This window comes from Nerophis lumbriciformis, linkage group LG21 (assembly GCF_033978685.3).
Source record: "Nerophis lumbriciformis linkage group LG21, RoL_Nlum_v2.1, whole genome shotgun sequence".
Classification (NCBI taxonomy): Eukaryota; Metazoa; Chordata; class Actinopteri; order Syngnathiformes; family Syngnathidae; genus Nerophis; species Nerophis lumbriciformis.
The window spans coordinates 10,648,527-10,670,000 of NC_084568.2; the positions used below are offsets into that span (position 1 = coordinate 10,648,527).

The following is a 21,474-nucleotide window of genomic DNA, read 5'->3' on the forward strand; positions in this document are numbered from 1 at the left end:
TTTGGAAAAATGTTGTCATAAACGTTACTTAATTCATTAAAAAAAAAAAATAGAAACAAGAAAATAAATTTGTATACATATGTAAATATATTCAGTTATAAACATTCATTCACTTTCTTCTTTCCTTCATGGATCTAAACTTTACCACTGCTGGTAGTTTTTTATATGTTTTTATTTAATAAGTTGTAGGTGTATTTATTTCAGTATAAAAGTGTAAAAAGTGTTTTGCTTCGGTCATGAAATGATGATAACGGTGTCCCAGGGCATATGTACATTTTATATTTAATGCTTAAATCTGGAGTCTACATCAACTTCAGATCCATCCCTCATTTCAAAATGTTTTAGTTTATTTTATGTTGTTTTTTTGTTTGTTTGTTTTCCGCCCTTTTTTCGCCAAAGAAAACTATGTTTTTAATGGCAAACACACAAAATATGCAAAATCTTCCACCAAAATATTTTTCAAAGTGGAATATTTGATGTGAAGTAATGGGAACCTCGGATAGGTCAATAATTCATAATAACATTGATTTTGATTCAATATTATGTTTTGAGCAATGACAGTTTGAAAGAAATAAAACAGCTTTGTTTTATTAGTCAACATTGCAACTTTTTCTAAATTACATTTCACCTTTGAGCTTTGTTATTTTACTTTTGTTATCTTTTTGTGGAGGAGTTCAAGTACCTCGGAGTCTTGTTCACGAGTGAGGGAAGAGTGGATCGTGAGATCGACAGGCGGATCGGTGCGGCATCTTCAGTAATGCGGACGCTGTATCGATCCGTTGTGGTGAAGAAGGAGCTGAGCCGGAAGGCAAAGCTCTCAATTTACCGGTCGATCTACGTTCCCATCCTCACCTATGGTCATGAGCTTTGGGTTATGACCGAAAGGACAAGATCACGGGTACAAGCGGCCGAAATGAGTTTCCTCCGCCGGGTGGCAGGGCTCTCCCTTAGAGATAGGGTGAGAAGCTCTGTCATCCGGGGGGAGCTCAAAGTAAAGCCGCTGCTCCTCCACATCGAGAGGAGCCAGATGAGGTGGTTCGGGCATCTGGTCAGGATGCCACCCGATCGCCTCCCTCGGGAGGTGTTTATGGCACGTCCGACCAGTAGGAGGCCACGGGGAAGACCCAGGACACGTTGGGAAGACTATGTCTCCCGGCTGGCCTGGGAAGGCCTCGGGATCCCCCGGGAGGAGCTGGACGAAGTGGCTGGGGAGAGGGAAGTCTGGGCTTCCCTGCTTAGGCTGCTGCCCCCGCGACCCGACCTCGGATAAGCGGAAGAAGATGGATGGATGGATGGATCTTTTTGTTTATTTTAATAGTATTTTTAGAATGTGCCGTGGGCCTTTAACACATTAGCTGTGGGCTGCAAATGGCCTCCGGGGCACACTTTTGACACCCTTGCTATAGATAATAAAAAATTAAATCTGATAAATCTATGGATAAAAATCAGAGCCTGGCGACGCATGCCCGTTTATCATAACTCTCTCGCTCTCTCTGCCTCTCCCTCACGAATGCTGCTGCGCGCACACTAGAGATGCGCGGATAGGCAATTATTTCATCCGCAACCGCATCAGAAAGTCGTCAACCATCCGCCATCCACCCGATGTAACATTTGATCAGAACCGCATCCGCCCGCCATCCGCCCGCACCTGCCCGTTGTTATATATCTAATATAGACGATGCAAGGCATTAGTGAGGTTATAAAGCTTTTGCCTGTTAAAGAAAGGAGACTGATCCAATGCAGTACAGACATTCGCGTGCCACGCTGTCACGACCCAGACGCACACCAGTGCGCAATCATATGGGAGCCGCGCTGAGCGCACCTCCAAGCGCGTCTCGCTGCCGGCGACGGCCGGGTATGGGCCCAACGCTCCAGCGCCATCCATTTTCAGGGCTAGTTGATTCGGCAGGTGGGTTGTTACACACTCCTTAGCGGGTTCCGACGTCCATGGCCACCGTCCTAGCTGCTGTCTATATCAACCAGGGTGAGCCCCACCCCTTTCGTGAGCGCACTGCGCGCGGAGTGACCCCTGTTACGCGCCCCCGGCAACAGGGGTGGCGGGCAGGTAAGCTGCGCGGGCGGAGTGCGCGGAGTGACCCCTGTTACGAGCCCCCGGCCACGGGGGTGGCGGGCAGGTAAGCTGCTTACCTGCTGCGCGTGACGCCGGCCGCGGCGAAGGCGGACGAGGCGGGGTGTCGGTGCGGTAGGCGCGGTGGTGACCCTGGACGTGCGTCGGGCCCTTCTCGCGGATCGCCTCAGCTACGGCTCCCGGTGGGGCCCTCTCGGGGGAATGGGCCTCGGTCCCGGACCCAGGCGAGGCGTCGGGGGCCTTCTCCGCTCCGTAAAAGTGTCCATCTCTTCTTTTTTTTTTCTTCTGTTGTGGCATATGCTGCAGGTGCCTGCTCGTTTTTCGTATGTGGGTAACAACATTTAACTATGTATATACAGGTAAAAGCCAGTAAATTAGAATATTTTGAAAAACTTGATTTATTTCAGTAATTGCATTCAAAAGGTGTAACTTGTACATTATATTTATTCATTGCACACAGACTGATGCATTCAAATGTTTATTTCATTTAATTTTGATGATTTGAAGTGGCAACAAATGAAAATCCAAAATTCCGTGTGTCACAAAATTAGAATATTACTTAAGGCTAATACAAAAAAGGGATTTTTAGAAATGTTGGCCAACTGAAAAGTATGAAAATGAAAAATATGAGCATGTACAATACTCAATACTTGGTTGGAGCTCCTTTTGCCTCAATTACTGCGTTAATGCGGCGTGGCATGGAGTCGATGAGTTTCTGGCACTGCTCAGGTGTTATGAGAGCCCAGGTTGCTCTGATAGTGGCCTTCAACTCTTCTGCGTTTTTGGGTCTGGCATTCTGCATCTTCCTTTTCACAATACCCCACAGATTTTCTATGGGGCTAAGGTCAGGGGAGTTGGCGGGCCAATTTAAAACAGAAATACCATGGTCCGTAAACCAGGCACGGGTAGATTTTGCGCTGTGTGCAGGCGCCAAGTCCTGTTGGAACTTGAAATCTCCATCTCCATAGAGCAGGTCAGCAGCAGGAAGCATGAAGTGCTCTAAAACTTGCTGGTAGACGGCTGCGTTGACCCTGGATCTCAGGAAACAGAGTGGACCGACACCAGCAGATGACATGGCACCCCAAACCATCACCCAACCATGCAAATTTTGCATTTCCTTTGGAAATCGAGGTCCCAGAGTCTGGAGGAAGACAGGAGAGGCACAGGATCCACGTTGCCTGAAGTCTAGTGTAAAGTTTCCACCATCAGTGATGGTTTGGGGTGCCATGTCATCTGCTGGTGTCGGTCCACTCTGTTTCCTGAGATCCAGGGTCAACGCAGCCGTCTACCAGCAAGTTTTAGAGCACTTCATGCTTCCTGCTGCTGACCTGCTCTATGGAGATGGAGATTTCAAGTTCCAACAGGACTTGGCGCCTGCACACAGCGCAAAATCTACCCGTGCCTGGTTTACGGACCATGGTATTTTTGTTTTAAATTGGCCCGCCAACTCCCCTGACCTTAGCCCCATAGAAAATCTGTGGGGTATTGTGAAAAGGAAGATGCAGAATGCCAGACCCAAAAACGCAGAAGAGTTGAAGGCCACTATCAGAGCAACCTGGGCTCTCATAACACCTGAGCAGTGCCAGAAACTCATCGACTCCATGCCACGCCGCATTAACGCAGTAATTGAGGCAAAAGGAGCTCCAACCAAGTATTGAGTATTGTACATGCTCATATTTTTCATTTTCATACTTTTCAGTTGGCCAACATTTCTAAAAATCCCTTTTTTGTATTAGCCTTAAGTAATATTCTAATTTTGTGACACACGGAATTTTGCATTTTCATTTGTTGCCACTTCAAATCATCAAAATTAAATGAAATAAACATTTGAATGCATCAGTCTGTGTGCAACGAATAAATATAATGTACAAGTTACACCTTTTGAATGCAATTACTGAAATAAATCAAGTTTTTCAAAATATTCTAATTTACTGGCTTTTACCTGTATATTTCCGAATTGGTTTAACTGCCACCCGCCTGAATCTATTTAAAATCTTTTTTTTTTTTATTTCAACCAAGTACAACCCATTTATCATTTATTTATTTATAACCGCCCGACCCGACCCGACCCGCAGATAAAATCTAATTTTTTAAAATTTCATCCGCCCGATCCGCGGATAATCCGCGCATCTCTAGCGCACACCTTCACAATTTTTTTTGTTTTAACCCCTTCTTGACCCTGGACGTACATTGAAAATACACGCAACCCTAACTCAAAATACCGGACATTTAGGCATTTAAGAAACTCCGCCCGGAGAACATGTCCGGGGAAAAGAGGACGTATGGTCAGTCTAACCAAGGCTAACTTCCTGGTATCATGGCTAACTTCCTGGTATCATGGCTAACTTCCAGGTAGCATTGCGAACATCTCGGTAGCAAGGCCAACTTCCAGGTAGAATGGCTAACTTCCAGGTAGCATGGCCAACCTCCTGGTAGCAAAGTCAACATTCCAGTATCATGGCTAACATTTGAGTAGTATGGCTAACTTCTCGATAGCAATGCTAACTTCCCGGTAGCATGGCTAACTTCCAGGTAGCATGGCTAACTTTCTGGTAGGATCGCTAACTTTCAGGTAGCATTGCTAAATTCCCGGGAGCATTGTTAACTTCTCGATAGAATGGCTAACTTCCTGGTAGCAAAGCCTACAACCCGGTATCTTGGCTAACTTCCCGGTAACATTGCTAACTTCTTTGTAGCATTGCTAACTTCCCCGTAGCGAAGCTAACTTCCCGGTAGCGTTGCTAACTTCTCGGTAGCATGTCTAACTTCTCGGTAGTATGGCTAACTTCCCGGTAGTATGTCTAACTTTCTAGTAGGATCGCTAACTTTCAGGTAGAATTGCTAAATTCCCAGGAGCATTGTTAACTTCTCGGTAGCATTGCTAACTTCTCGGTAGAATGGCTATATTCTCGGTGGCATGGCTAACTAACTAACTAAGTAAAGATGAATAAATATGACGTAGTTGCTAAGGAGTTTCCATGGCAACCACAGGTCCATACGTTCCAAGTGACGTTGGCGATGTTCTCCTCAGACGCTGAAGGACGCCAACGAGTCCACCCGGCAGGACTTCCAGAGGGAGGCGGAGCTTCTGACCGTGCTGCAGCATCAACACATTGTTCGATTCTACGGCGTGTGCACGGACGGCGAGCCGCTGGCCATGGTGTTTGAGTACATGAGACATGGCGACCTCAACCGCTTCCTACGGTAATTTAGCTTTCACACACACGGATTCAAACCCAGACTGTGAAGCAGACGTGCTGACCGCGTGTTCACCGCGCTGCTGCTCCTCCTGAAAATGACTGTCATGGACGCTAACGTTCAATTAGGGCTGCGTGGTCACCTATCTAACATCTGCAGGTTTGGTTAGCGGAGACCGCCTGACGCCAGGTGTCCTCGGCGGCCACGGAAACAATATTACGTCCCACAATGCAGCTGCCGTCCCGCTCTGCCACCTGCCCGCTAAACTCATTAGTTAGGGGCGGAGTCGGAAACGCGTGTGGGCGCTCATCAGCCGTCCAATTATATTATCCCAATCAATTGTGGGCGATACTTTTTTTTTTACTAACGTCCTTTATTCTATCTCAGATTGTTGTGTGATGTAGTAGTAGTTGTGCTGTAGTAGTAGTAGTAGTAGTAATATTGTTGTAGTAGTAATACTGTAGTAGTAGTAGTAGTAGTAGAAATAGTGTTGTAGTAGTAGTAGTAGTAGTAATAATAACTCACATCGTTTGTTCAATCTTGGCTTGTTGTCTGATGGTGGTGGTAGTAGTAGTAGTAATACTGTTGTAGTAATACTGTTGTAGTAGTATTGGTAGTAGCAATACTGTAGTAGTAGTAATACTGTTGTAGTAGTAGTAGCAATACTGTTGTTGTTGTTGTTGTAGTAATACTGTTGTAGTAGTAATACTATAGTAGTAATAGTAATAATATTTACTCACATCGTTTATTCAATCTTGGCTTGTTGTCTGATGGTAGTAGTAGTAGTAGTAATAATGTAGTAGTAGTAGCAGTAGAAATAGTGTAGTAGTAGTAAATGTGTAGTAATAGTAGTAGTAGTAATATATACTAACATCCTTTGTTCAATCTTGGCTTGTTGTCTGATGGTAGTAGTAGTAGTAGTAGAAATGGAGTAGTAGTAGTAATCGTGTAGTAATAGTAGTAGTAATACAGTATATACTAACATCCTTTGTTCAATCTTGGCTTGTAGTCTTATGGTAGTAGTAGTAATAGTGTAGTAGTAGTAATATCTACTAACATTGTTCAATCTCGGCTTGTTGTCTGATGGTAGTAGTAGTAGTAATACTGTAGTAGTAGTGGTAGTGGTAGTAATAGTGTAGTGGTAGTAATAGTGTAGTAGTAGTAATATCTACTAACATTGTTTGTTCAATCTTGGCTTGTTGTCTGATGGTAGTAGTACTAGTAATACTGTTGTAGTTGTTGTAGTAGTAGTTATGTTTACAAAAACTAGCTCGTTAGCTTCATTATAGACTTTACAAAAACTAGCTTGTTAGCTTCAATATAGACCTTATGTCTACAAAAACTAGCTTGTTAGCTTCATTATAGACCTTATGTTTACAAAAACTAGCTTGTTAGCTTCATTATAGACCTTATGTTTACAAAACTAGCTTGTTAGCTTCATTATAGACCTTATGTTTACAAAAACTAGCTTGTTAGCTTCATTATAGACCTTATGTTTACAAAACTAGCTTGTTAGCTTCATTATAGACCTTATGTTTACAAAAACTAGCTTGTTAGCTTCATTATAGACCTTATGTTTACAAAACTAGCTTGTTAGCTTCATTATAGACCTTATGTTTACAAAAACTAGCTTGTTAGCTTCATTATAGACCTTATGTTTACAAAACTAGCTTGTTAGCTTCATTATACTTGATGTTTACAATAACTAGCTCATTAGCTTCATTATAGACTTTACAAAAACTAGCTTGTTAGCTTCATTATAGACTTTGTTTACACAAAACAACTTGTTAGCTTCATTGAAGACAACATTTTCTGTAAGCGTAGACTTAATTAAATTACACACTTGTTAGCTTTATCAAAGAAAACGTGTTTTTTATTGAGCAATTGCAGTAATGTGGCATGTTTGCGTGAAGGTACACAAACGCGTTAGTTTGCTCGGTTAATGCCTTGAAAGAGTTTTGTCAAAAAACGACAAGAAGTCCTTTCCTTTAAAGCCCATATTGGCAAATTGTGGTAAAATAATCAAGTTTAATCTCGCAAATTTCCGTGCAATTCGAAATGAAATGTCAACTGAACAGAGGTGGGTAGAGTAGCCAGAAATTGTACTCAAGTAAGAGTACTGTTACTTTAGAGATTTATTACTCAAGTAAAAGTAAGGAGTAGTCACCCAAATATTTACTTGAGTAAAAGTAAAAAGTATGTTGTAAAAAAACTACTCAAGTACTGAGTAACTGATGAGTAACATACACACACATATCATATATATATATATATATATATATATATATATATATATATATATATATATATATATATATATATATATATATATATATATACACACACACACATATATACATATATATATATATATACACACACATATATATATATATATATATATATACACATTGATATATACAGTATATAATTTATATTTATTTTTTTTGCCGTTTTTGTTTACATGTTAAAGGTGTTTTAATGAATATACATGCATGTTTAACACATATAGATTCCTTTCTTTAATGAAGACAAGAATATAAGTTGGTGTATTACCTGATTCTGATGACTTGCATTGATTGGAATCAGACAGTAGTGATGACAAACGTCCACATTTTCAAATGGAGGAGAAAAAAAGTTCCTCCTTTCTGTCTAATACCACATGAAAGTGGTTGGTTTTTGGCATCTTATATGTCCAGCTTCCATATTCGTTTTTATACACTTTACAAGAAATACATTGGCGGCAAACTCCGTAGCTTGCTAGCTTGTTTGCGCAGGCTTTCGGAGACTCTTATTTTGAAAGCGCAGGCGCGATGGAGCGGCACTTTTATTGTGAAGACAGGAACTGTGCAGTCAGTCTTTAGGCTTTTGACGGGGTGTACGGTTGAAATAAAAAATTGTCTTTTTTCCTTCACACTTTTGATTGATTGATTGGAACTTGTATTAGTAGATTGCACAGTACAGTACATATTCCGTACAATTGACCACTAAATGGTAACACCCCAATAAGTTTTTCAACTTGTTTAAGTCAGGTCATGTGACCCCTGGCTCTGTTTGATTGGTCCAACGTCACCAGTGACTGCATCTGATTGGTGGAACGGAGTGAACGTCACCAGTGACTGTATTTGTTGAAACGCAGGCACTATGAAGGTCTGTCTGACAGACCAAAACAAACAAAGCGTGCATTAACAGATCGATAAAAATTAGTAGCGAGTAGCGAGCTGAATGTAGATAAAAGTAGCGGAGTAAAAGTAGCGTTTCTTCTCTATAAATATACTCAAGTAAAAGTAAAAGTATGTTGCATTAAAACTACTCTTAGAAGTACAATTTATCCCAAAAGTTACTCAGGTAGATGTAACGGAGTAAATGTAGCGCGTTACTACCCACCTCTGCAACTGAAGCTGCAAAATTGTATTTGCATTCGATGATTTTCAGCCACTTCAACTATTGCCTTACCAGCTGGTCTCAGGCTGGTCAAAGTTAAAAAAAACCAAAACATTGGACATCTTGTACAAACAAGCAATTAAGGTTATGGATTTAAAAAAAACCTAAGCACTATCATCACTGTGCCATTCTAAAAACATACAGTATTTTAAACTGGGACAGCCTTCACACATTTGCAGACTTAAAAGTGACCTATAAAGTACTGCATGAATTGGCTCCAGATCCTCTGGCAGAGTTCATCAGCCAAAGAAACAGCCGTGAGGCTCTGTCAGAGGTGACTGTTATATTCCTCTCCGCAGGAGCACTTTCAGTAATTCTGCCCGGTCAGTAAGGAGTACAAATGTGTGGAAGTCAGTACCTGAGGAGGTTAAACTGCTCACAACTTACAAGGCCTTCACAAAAAAAAATGAAAATGTGGCTTATCAATGCCCACAGCTGCCAGCACTAAAAGATGAGCCTGTTTTGATGCTAAGATAAATGTTATGTTGTATTTTATTTTTGATCATATTGTATATTTCTTTTTAAATTGTAATGTTGCTGCTTTTTTGCATCATGGCCATACAGATGAAAACTAGCCTTCTGGCTAATTCTGGCTTTTTTTAACCATGTGTAGTCATGTGTTTTATGTAATTGCATTGTCCCCTTTGAAATAAACTATTCTAATCTAAAGTCCCCAAAAAATGTGTGTGTCTCTCGCAGCGCTCACGGCCCCGACGCCTGCATCCTGGAGGAGTCCAAGATGGCGCCTGTGGGCGAGCTGACGCTGCCCCAGATGCTGCACATCGCCGCCCAGATCGCCTCGGGGATGGTGTACCTGGCGTCTCTGCACTTTGTCCACCGGGACCTGGCAACGCGCAACTGTCTGGTGGGAGAAGGTCTGGTGGTCAAGATCGGAGACTTTGGCATGTCAAGGGACATCTACAGCACCGACTACTATCGCGTAAGTTCCACCGCACCTTCATGCTAACTCGCTGGAACCCAAACCCAGCACCTTGAGGAATATATTGACATAGTTCCAATGAAAAATATTTTTTTAATTCAAAAGTACTTTTTTCCCTTTTGTCTAAACATTAACTCATGTGGGCTTTTTAAGAACATGTTGGTAATATTCACAAGATAATTATGGAAATAAATTATGTCTTTAGGGTTTTCTACCATCTTGGATTTTAAATTAAAAATCATTGGGTTAAATTAGGTGAAAAATTACCGTTCACGATATTAGCTTCCAGTGACACAACTAATTGTTTTTAAATCCGAAATGTCGCAAATTGACGAAAGAAAGTGTTTTATGTCTTAAAATGAGTGAAAAAATTGATGGGGGGGAAGTTGTGTGTGATAAATGAGTCACAAGTTGAAGAAATAAATAGTTTTAAATTCTAAAACAACAAACATTGACAAAGATTATTTGTTTTATGTTTGAAATGGGTCGCAGATTGATGGGGAAAAAAATTGTACGCGCTGAAATGTGTCACAAAATGCTCCAGACTGTTTTAAATCCTAAAATGAGTCCCAAATTGGTCTAAAAAAAGTTTTATTTGCTAAAACTATTCACAAATTGATCGAAACAAATGTTTGTTGTCCTAAAATGAGTCACAAATTCCATCCATCCATCCATTTTTTACCGCTTGTCCCTTTCAGAGTCGAATTGAATAATCAAATTGTTTTAAGACTTTGTTTACAAAATTAGCCTGTTAGCTTTAATAAAGACTTTAAAAGTACAGTTCATTAAAAAATTTGTTTACAAAACCTGGAAGGGTAGTTTCAATATAGACTTTGTTTACAAAAACGAACTCGTTAGCATTATTAAAGACTTTGTTTCCAAAAAACTAACTTGTTCGTTTCATTAAATACTTTTTTACAAAAACAAACTACCGGTAGTTGGCTTTGTTTATGAAAACTGTTGAAATAATCACAAATTGACAAACCTAATGTTTTTGTCCTAAAATGAGTTACAAAGGGATCGTAAAAAAAATTGCATGTGCTAAAAATGTGTCAAAAATGAACAATAAATTTGTTTCATGTCCTAAATTGAGTCACACATTAAATAGTTTTTGTCCTGAAATGAGTCACAAAAATGAATTAAACAGTTTTTATGCTAAAATGAGTGACAAATTAATATATAAATAGCAGAGATGTCCGATAATATCGGCCTGCTGATATTATCGGCCGATAAATGCGTTAAAATGTAATATCGAAAATTATCGATATCGTTTTAGTTATTATCGGTACCGTTTTTTTAATTTTTTTATTAAATCAACATAAAAAACACAAGATACACTTACAATTAATGCACCAACCCAAAAAACCTTCCTCCCCCATTTACACTCATTCACACAAAAGGGTTGTTTCTTTCTGTTATTAATATTCTGGTTCCTACATTATATGTCAATATATATCAATACAGTCTGCAAGGCATACAATCCGTAAGCACACATGATTGTGCGTGCTGCTGGTCCACTAATAGTACTAACCTTTAACAGTTAATTTGACTAATTTTCATTAATTACTAGTCTCAATGTAACTGTTTTTATATTGTTTTACTTTCTTTTTTATTCAAGAAAATGTTTTTAATTTAGTTATCTTATTTTATTTTATTCATTTTTTTTTAAAGTACCTTATCTTCACCATACCTGGTTGTCCAAATTAGGCATAATAATGTGTTAATTCCACGACTGCATATATCGGTTGATATCGGTATCGGTAATTAAAGAGTTGGACAATATCGGAATATCGGATATCGGCAAAAAGCCATTATCGGACATCCCTAATAAATAGTTTTTATCCTAAAATGAGTGACACATTAATTAAATGTTCTTTGTCCTAAAATGAGTCACATAATATTTAAATAAATAGTGTTCATCCTGAAATGAGTCACAAAATAATTAAATAGTTATTGTTCTAAAATAAGACACATATTAATTAGTTTTGTCTTAAAATAAGTCACAAATTAATTAGGTTTTTTTTTTTAAACGAGTGACAAATGATTTAAATAAATAGTTGTTGTCTTAAATGAGTGACCAATTATTTAAATAGTTTTTTTATTAAAATAAGTGACAAATTAATTAGTTTTTTTCCCTAAAATGAGTGATAAATTATTTAAATAGTTTTTGTTTTAAAATGTGTCACAAATTATTTAAATAGTTTTTGTTTTAAAATAAGTGACAAATTAATTTAACTGTTTTTTTTCCCGAAAATCAATGACAAGTTAAATAGTTTTTTCTTAAAATGAGTCACACATTAAATAGTTTTTATCCTAAAATGAGTGACAAATTATTTAAATCGTTTTTGTCCTAAACAGGTGACAAATTAAATAAATGTTTTGTCTTAAAATGAGTCACAAATTAATTAAATATTTTTTAATTCTAAAACGAGAAACAAATTATTTAAATGAATAGGTTTTGTCCTAAAATGAGTCACAAATATATTAAATAGTTTTCATCTTAAAACGAGTGACAAATTGATCAAATAAATAGGTTTTGTCTTAAAATGAGTCAGAACTTAATTAAATAAATATTTTTTATCCTAAAACAAGTGACAAATTAATAAATAAATAGTTTTTATACTAAAATGAGTGACACATTAATTAAATAGTTTTTGTCCTAACATTAGTCATATATTATTTAAATAAATAGTGCTCATTCTAAAATGAGTCACAAAATAATTAAATAGTTATGGTTCTAAAATAAGACACAAATTAATTAGTTGTTGTTTTTAGACAACTGACAAATTATTTCAATAAAAAGTTGTTGTCTTAAATGAGTGACAAAATATTTAAATATAGTTTTTGTATTAAAATAAGTGACAAATTAATTAGTTTTTTCCTAAAATGAGTGACAAATTATTTAAATAGTTTTTTCCCTAAAATGTGTCACAAATTATTTAAATATTTTTTGTTTTAAAATGTGTCACAAATTATTTAAATAGTTTTTGTCTTAAAATAAGTGACAAATTAATTAAACTGTTTTTTTTCCCGAAAATCAATGACAAGTTAAATAGTTTTGTCTTAAAACGAGTCACACATTAAATATTTTTTATCCAAAAATGAGTGACAAATTATTTAAATTATTTAAATTAATTAAATATTTTGTCTTTTAATGAGTCGCAAGTTAATTAAATATTTTTTTATCCTAAAACGAGAAACAAATTATTTAAATAAATAGGTTTTGTCCTAAAATGAGCCACAAATATATTAAATAGTTTTCATCTTAAAACGAGTGACAAATTTATTAAATAGGTTTTGTCTTAAAATGAGTCAGAACTTAATTAAATAAATAGTTTTTATACTAAAATGAGTGACACATTAATTAAATAGTTTTTGTCCTAAAATGAGTCACATATTATTTAAATAAATAGTGTTCATCCTAAAATGAGTCACAAAATAATTAGTTATTGTTCTACAATAAGACACAAATTAATTAGTTTTGTCTTAAAATAAGTCACAAATTAATTCGTTTTTTTTAAAACGAGTGACGAATTATTTAAATAGTTGTTGTCTTAAAATAAGTGACAAATTAATTAAACTGTTTTTTTTCCCGAAAATCAATGACAAGTTAAATAGTTTTGTCTAAAAACGAGTCACACATTAAATATTTTTTATCCAAAAATGAGTGACAAATTATTTAAATTATTTAAATTAATTAAATGTTTTGTCTTTTAATGAGTCGCAAGTTAATTAAATATTTTTTTATCCTAAAACGAGAAACAAATTATTTAAATAAATAGGTTTTGTCCTAAAATGAGCCACAAATATATTAAATAGTTTTCATCTTAAAACGAGTGACAAATTTATTAAATAGGTTTTGTCTTAAAATAAGTCAGAACTTAATTAAATTAATAGTTTTTATCCTAAAATGAGTGACACATTAATTAAATAGTTTTTGTCCTAAAATGAGTCACATATTATTTAAATAAATAGTGTTCATCCTAAAATGAGTCACAAAATAATTAGTTATTGTTCTACAATAAGACACAAATTAATTAGTTTTGTCTTAAAATAAGTCACAAATTAATTCGTTTTTTTTTTTAAAACGAGTGACGAATTATTTAAATAGTTGTTGTCTTAAATGAGTGACAAATTATTTAAATAGATAGTTGTTGTATTAAAATAAGTGACAGATTAATTAGTTTTTTTTGCTAAAATGAGTGACAAATTATTTAAATAGTTTTTGTTTTAAAATGTGTCAAAAAATAAGTGACAGATTAATTAGTTTTTTTGCTAAAATGAGTGACAAATTATTTAAATAGTTTTTGTTTTAAAATGTGTCACAACTTCAATGACAAGTTATATAGTTTTGTTTTAAAATGAGTCACACATTAAATAGTTTTTATCATAAAATGAGTGATAAATTATTTAAATTGTTTTTGTCCTTAACAGGTGTCAAATTAATTAAATGTTTTGTCTTAAAATGAGTCACACATTAATAAAATGGTTTTTTTATGCTAAAACTAGAAACAAATTATTTAAATAAATAGGTTTTGTCTTAAAATGAGTCGCAAATATATTAAATAGTTTTCATCTTAAAACGAGTGACAAATTAATTAAATAAATAGGTTTTGTCTTAAAACGAGTCAGAACTTAATTAAATAAATAGTTTTTATCCTAAATCGAGTGACAAGTTATTTAGTTTGTCTTAAAATAAGTCACAACTTAATTAGTTTTCATCTTAAAACAAGTGACAAATTATTTAAATAAATAGATTTGTCCTAAAATGAGTGACACATGAAGAAAAAAAGCAGCTCACTACTGCCCCCCGAGGAAGCGAGTGGTAGATTGAAAGAGGTGTGTACATGTGTGCAGGTGGGCGGTCGCACCATGCTGCCTATTCGCTGGATGCCACCGGAGAGCATCATGTACAGGAAGTTCACCACGGAGAGTGACATCTGGAGCTTGGGTGTGGTCCTGTGGGAGATTTTCACCTACGGCAAGCAGCCTTGGTACCAGCTGTCCAACAGCGAGGTGAGCGACCATCTTGCGTTTTCACCTCACTTCCTCTCTTTGCTCAAAAGTGGCAAAATGTGAGATAAACCTTCCAAAATCAGAAGGCGAGCAGCGTCCCAAAACTTTTGACTACTTGTTCCGCTGGTCCAACATGTGAACTCTCCTGGGAGCAGGGGGGGCGGGGGGGGGCTAAGACGTGGGCCAATGAGATTAGGATCGAGTGGCAGGCGGAACTTGATCCACTTTCAGGCCAGATGAGACACTTGGAAGCTTTTTGAAGAAATGATTTTCTTCAAAACTGAAGTGTCGCTAATTGATGATCACTCTTCTACACTTTCAGTGTCTCAAATGTAGAAACATAACAAGCTATCCTCACAACTCCTGTCAAATACACCATCTTTGACCAGGTTTCTGTCATTGATTCCTAAAAACAGCAGAGTGCCCCCGTCAATTAAATGATCTTTGACCAGGTTCCTGCTGTAGATACCTAAAAAATAGCATAGCACTCCTGTCAAATAGAAGATCTTTGACTAGGTTTTTTCTGTACATTCCTAAAAAAAAAAACTAAAAAAAACAGCAGAGCGCTCCTGTCAAATAGAGGATCTTTGACTCGGTTTCCCCTGTAGATTCCTAAAACCAGCTGAGCACTCCTGTCAAATAAAGGATCTTTGACTAGGTTTTTTGTCATACAGTATATTCCTAGAAACAGCAGAGTACTCCTGTCAAATAGAGGAACTTTGACTAGCTTTTTCCTGTAGATTCCTAGAAACAGCAGATCACTCCTGTCAAATAAAGAATCTTTAACTAAGTTGTTTTCATAGATTCCTAAAAACAGCAGAGTACTTCTGTCAAATAGAGGAACTTTGACTAGCTTTTTCCTGTAGATTCCTAGAAACAGCAGATCACTCCTGTCAAATAAAGGATCTTTAACTAAGTTGTTTTCATAGATTCCTAAAAACAGCAGCGCACACATGTAATATAGAAGATCTTTGACTAGGTTTTTGTCATAGATTCCTAAAACCAGCAAAATACTCCTGTAAAATAGAGGATCTTTGACTACATTTTTGTCATAGATTCCTAAAAACAACAGAGTACTCCTGTAAAATAGAGAATCTTTGACTAAGTTTGTCATAAATTTCTAAAACCAGCAGAGCACTCCTGTAAAATAGAGGATGTTTGACTAAGTTTGTGTCATAGATTCCTAAAAACAGCAGAGCGCTCCTTTAAAATAGAGGATCTTTGACTAGGTTTTTCCTGTTGATTTCTAAAAACAGCAGAGCACACATGTAAAATAGAAGATTTTTGACTAAGTTTTTGTCATATATTCCTAGAAACCGCAGAGCGCTCCTGTCACTTTAAGGATCTTTGACTAAGGTTTTGTCATAGATTCCTAAAAACTGCAGAGTACTCCTGTAAAATAGAGGATCTTTGACTAAGTTTTTGTCATAGATTCCTAAAAACAGCATAGCACTACTTTCAAATAGAAGATCTCTGGCTAGGTTTTTATCATAGATTCCTAAAACCAGCAGAGTACTCCTGTAAAATAGAGGATTTTTGACTAAGTTTTTGTCATAGATTCCTAAAAACAACAGAGTACTCGTGTAAAATAGAGGATCTTTGACTAAGTTTGTGTCATAGATTTCTAAAAACGGCAGAGCACTCCTGTCAAATAAAGGATCTTTGACTAAGGTTTTGTCGTAGATTCCTAAAAACAGCAGAGTACTCCTGTAAAATAGAGGATCTTTGACTAAGTTTGTGTCATAGATTCCTAAAAATGGCAGAGCGCTCCTGTCAAATAAAGGATCTTTGACTAAGGTTTTGTCGTAGATTCCTAAAAACAGCAGAGTACTCCTGTCAAATAGAGGAACTTTGACTAGCTTTTTCCTGTAGATTCCTAGAAACAGCAGATCACTCCTGTCAAATAAAGAATCTTTAACTAAGTTGTTTTCATAGATTCCTAAAAACAGCAGAGTACTCCTGTCAAATAGAGGAACTTTGACTAGCTTTTTCCTGTTGATTCCTAGAAACAGCAGATCACTCCTGTCAAATAAAGGATCTTTAACTAAGTTGTTTTCATAGATTCCTAAAAACAGCAGCGCACACATGTAATATAGAAGATCTTTGACTAGGTTTTTGTCATAGATTCCTAAAACCAGCAAAATACTCCTGTAAAATAGAGGATCTTTGACTACATTTTTGTCATAGATTCCTAAAAACAACAGAGTACTCCTGTAAAATAGAGAATCTTTGACTGAGTTTGTCATAGATTTCTAAAACCAGCAGAGCACTCCTGTAAAATAGAGGATGTTTGACTAAGTTTGTGTCATGGATTCTTAAAAACAGCAGAGCGCTCCTGTAAAATAGTATTCCTAGAAACAGCAGAGCGCTCCTGTCACATAAAGGATCTTTGACTAAGGTTTTGTCCTAGATTCCTAAAACCAGCAGAGTACTCCTGTAAAATAGAGAATCTTTGACTAAGTTTGTCATAGATTTCTAAAACCAGCAGAGCACTCCTGTAAAATAGAGGATGTTTGACTAAGTTTGTGTCATAGATTCCTAAAAACAGCAGAGCGCTCCTGTAAAATAGAGGATCTTTGACTAGGTTTTTCCTGTTGATTTCTAAAAACAGCAGAGCACACATGTAAAATAGAAGATTTTTGACTAAGTTTTTGTCATATATTCCTAGAAACAGCAGAGCGCTCCTGTCACTTTAAGGATCTTTGACTAAAGTTTTGTCATAGATTCCTAAAAACTGCAGAGTACTCCTGTAAAATAGAGGATCTTTGACTAAGTTTTTGTCATAGATTCCTAAAAACAGCATAGCACTACTTTCAAATAGAAGATCTCTGACTAGGTTTTTATCATAGATTCCTAAAACCAGCAGAGTACTCCTGTAAAATAGAGGATTTTTGACTAAGTTTTTGTCATAGATTCCTAAAAACAACAGAGTACTCGTGTAAAATAGAGGATCTTTGACTAAGTTTGTGTCATAGATTTCTAAAAACGGCAGAGCACTCCTGTCAAATAGAGGATCTTTGACTAGGATTTTCCTGTAGATTCCTAGAAACAGCAGAGCACACATGTAAAATAGAAGATCTTTGACTAAGTTTTTGTCATATATTCCTAGAAACAGCAGAGCTCTCCTGTCAAATAAAGGATCTTTGACTAAGGTTTTGTCGTAGATTCCTAAAAACAGCAGAGTACTCCTGTAAAATAGAGAATCTTTGACTAAGTTTGTCATAGATTTCTAAAACCAGCAGAGCACTCCTGTAAAATAGAGGATGTTTGACAAAGTTTGTGTCATAGATTCCTAAAAACAGCAGAGCGCTCCTGTAAAATAGAGGATCTTTGACTAGGTTTTTCCTGTTGATTTCTAAAAACAGCAGAGCACACATGTAAAATAGAAGATTTTTGACTAAGTTTTTGTCATATATTCCTAGAAACAGCAGAGCGTTCCTGTCACTTTAAGGATCTTTGACTAAGGTTTTGTCATAGATTCCTAAAAATTGCAGAGTACTCCTGTAAAATAGAGGATCTTTGACTAAGTTTTTGTCATAGATTCCTAAAAACAGCATAGCACTACTTTCAAATAGAAGATCTCTGACTAGGTTTTTATCATAGATTCCTAAAACCAGCAGAGTACTCCTGTAAAATAGAGGATTTTTGACTAAGTTTTTGTCATAGATTCCTAAAAACAACAGAGTACTCGTGTAAAATAGAGGATCTTTGACTAAGTTTGTGTCATAGATTTCTAAAAACGGCAGAGCACTCCTGTCAAATAGAGGATCTTTGACTAGGATTTTCCTGTAGATTCCTAGAAACAGCAGAGCACACATGTAAAATAGAAGATCTTTGACTAAGTTTTTGTCATATATTCCTAGAAACAGCAGAGCTCTCCTGTCAAATAAAGGATCTTTGACTAAGGTTTTGTCGTAGATTCCTAAAAACAGCAGAGTACTCCTGTAAAATAGAGGATCTTTGACTAAGTTTGTGTCATAGATTCCTAAAAACGGCAGAGCGCTCCTGTCAAATAAAGGATCTTTGACTAAGGTTTTGTCGTAGATTCCTAAAAACAGAAGAGTACTCCTGTAAAATAGAGGATCTTTGACTAAGTTTTTGTCATAGATTTCTAAAACCAGCAGAGTACTCCTGTAAAATAGAGGATCTTTGACTAAGTTTGTGTCATAGATTTCTAAAAACGGCAGAGCACTCCTGTCAAATAGAGGATCTTTGACTAGGATTTTCCTGTAGATTCCTAGAAACAGCAGAGCACACATGTAAAATAGAAGATCTTTGACTAAGTTTTTGTCATACATTCCTAGAAACAGCAGAGCTCTCCTGTCAAATAAAGGATCTTTGACTAAGGTTTTGTCGTAGATTCCTAAAAACAGCAGAGTACTCCTGTAAAATAGAGAATCTTTGACTAAGTTTGTCATAGATTTCTAAAACCAGCAGAGCACTCCTGTAAAATAGAGGATGTTTGACAAAGTTTGTGTCATAGATTCCTAAAAACAGCAGAGCGGTCCTGTAAAATAGAGGATCTTTGACTAGGTTTTTCCTGTTGATTTCTAAAAACAGCAGAGCACACATGTAAAATAGAAGATTTTTGACTAAGTTTTTGTCATATATTCCTAGAAACAGCAGAGCGCTCCTGTCACTTTAAGGATCTTTGACTAAGGTTTTGTCATAGACTCCTAAAAACTGCAGAGTACTCCTGTAAAATAGAGGATCTTTGACTAAGTTTTTGTCATAGATTCCTAAAAACAGCATAGCACTACTTTCAAATAGAAGATCTCTGACTAGGTTTTTATCATAGATTCCTAAAACCAGCAGAGTACTCCTGTAAAATAGAGGATTTTTGACTAAGTTTTTGTCATAGATTCCTAAAAACAACAGAGTACTCGTGTAAAATAGAGGATCTTTGACTAAGTTTGTGTCATAGATTTCTAAAAACAGCAGAGCACTCCTGTCAAATAGAGGATCTTTGACTAGGATTTTCCTGTAGATTCCTAGAAACAGCAGAGCACACATGTAAAATAGAAGATCTTTGACTAAGTTTTTGTCATACATTCCTAGAAACAGCAGAGCTCTCCTGTCAAATAAAGGATCTTTGACTAAGGTTTTGTCATAGATTCCTAAAAACTGCAGAGTACTCCTGTAAAATAGAGGATCTTTGACTAAGTTTTTGTCGTAGATTCCTAAAAACAGCAGAGTACTCCTGTAAAATAGAGAATCTTTGACTAAGTTTGTGTCATAGATTCCTAAAAACGGCAGAGCGCTCCTGTCAAATAAAGGATCTTTGACTAAGGTTTTGTCGTAGATTCCTGAAAACAGCAGAGTACTCCTGTAAAATAGAGGATCTTTGACTAAGTTGTTGTCATAGATTTCTAAAACCAGCAGAGTACTCCTGTAAAATAGAGGATCTTTGACTAAGTTTGTGTCATAGATTCCTAATAACGGCAGAGCACTCCTGTCAAATAGAGGATCTTTGACTAGGTTTTTCCTGTAGATTCCTAGAAATAGCAGGGCACTACTGTAAAATAGAGGTTTGACCTAAGTTTTTTTTCACAGATTCCTAAAAACAACAGAGCACCCCTGTCAAATACATGATATTTGGCCAGGTTTTTGCTGTAAATGCCTAAAAAAAACAGCAGAGCTTGCCTGTCAAATACAGAATCTTTGACTAAGTTTTTGCTGTAAATTTCTAAAAAAAACAGAGCGCTCCTGTCAAATACAGGGTCTTTGCCTTAACATATGGCTTCTGTTTTAATTGTAGACTTCGGGACTTAGCATGTTGCATATATTAGCGTGTAGCATATTATTGCATGTAGCATATGTTAGCATTTTAAAGTAACTAAAGGTTACTTTAGTTGTCTTGGAACAACCGACTTGAAGAACTGGTAACAGTCGTGTGGATCCAGATCGCCTCGTTTTCAAGCTGTAATTCTTGCCGTTGCTCCAAAAAGCAAAGATGGCGTTTTCAAAAGCACCCGAGCTGGAAAGCCGACATTAGCTTCAGATAAGGTGACTGTCACTCGCCCCCCGCAGGCCATCGAGTGCATCACGCAGGGCCGTGAGCTGGAGAGACCACGTACCTGTCCCAAGGAGGTGTACCAGCTGATGCAGGGCTGCTGGCAGAGGGAGCCTCAGCAGAGGATGGTCATCAAGGACCTCCACAGTCGCCTGCTGGCCCTGGTCAAGAACCCCCCCGTCTACTTGGACATCCTAGGTTAGTGGGGGCGGGGTCAATGTTTACCGCTAGCAAAGCGTTTAAGGAAGACGAACGGCAAGGAAACTGACCGACGCCCCCGCAGGCTGCGAGTGGAACTACGCTTCCCTCAGGACGAGAGACTCTCACCCGGCGGACGACTTTTTGATCTGACGCCGATTTCAAACGTGTACAGGACTATTTTTCAACTTGCACGCATTTTCATTGCTGCTTTTCCCTCGAGAGTTCATTTCTTCTTCTGCCGCGTTTCCTCCGAGAGCTTCAAACAATACACACGACTTCAGTTGCGAGACGCCAAACTCAAAACATGACGTCATAAAAATTGCGTGTTTCGGAGCTCGTCTATGACGCGAGGAAAATCAAGCCCGAGCTAGATGAGACCGCCACTTTGGGGGTGGTTAGGCTTCGCTACACATCTTAATTTTTTCCCAATGTGTAAACAAACTGAGGCACTTCCAATACAATTCAATACTTTTGTTTCAATATGTTACAACAGACTGAGCAATTGACATAAATCCAATTAAAAGCAATCCTCATACAAACAAAGTGACAAAACAAATACAAATCTATGTACAT

At 37.0% G+C, this 21,474-nt stretch overlaps 2 protein-coding genes across 5 annotated transcripts in view; one reads left to right on the plus strand and one right to left on the minus strand.

Annotated features, from left to right (window-relative positions):
- Window positions 1–21,474, plus strand: part of ntrk1 (neurotrophic tyrosine kinase, receptor, type 1) — a 223,849-nt gene that overhangs the window by 196,993 nt on the left and 5,382 nt on the right. For 3 of the 4 annotated variants that reach the window (XR_009817612.1, XM_061983098.2, XM_061983101.1), the window contains 4 exons: window positions 5,121–5,293; window positions 9,431–9,671; window positions 14,529–14,687; window positions 20,718–20,898. Coding sequence is in view for 3 of the 4 variants with exons in the window: in XM_061983098.2 (XP_061839082.1) it covers window positions 5,121–5,293; window positions 9,431–9,671; window positions 14,529–14,687; window positions 20,718–20,898 (754 nt within the window). In the remaining variant the exon portion in view is untranslated. Of the gene's footprint in view, window positions 1–5,120; window positions 5,294–9,430; window positions 9,672–14,528; window positions 14,688–20,717 lie in introns of all 4 variants that reach the window. The other variant, XM_061983099.1, reaches the window with a different exon arrangement.
- paqr6 (progestin and adipoQ receptor family member VI) overlaps window positions 8,846–21,474 on the minus strand; it is a 67,305-nt gene continuing 54,676 nt past the window's right edge. The window contains exon 9 of the mRNA XM_061983103.2: window positions 8,846–9,593. The gene's annotated coding sequence lies outside the window, so the exon portion shown is untranslated. The remainder of the gene's footprint in view (window positions 9,594–21,474) is intronic.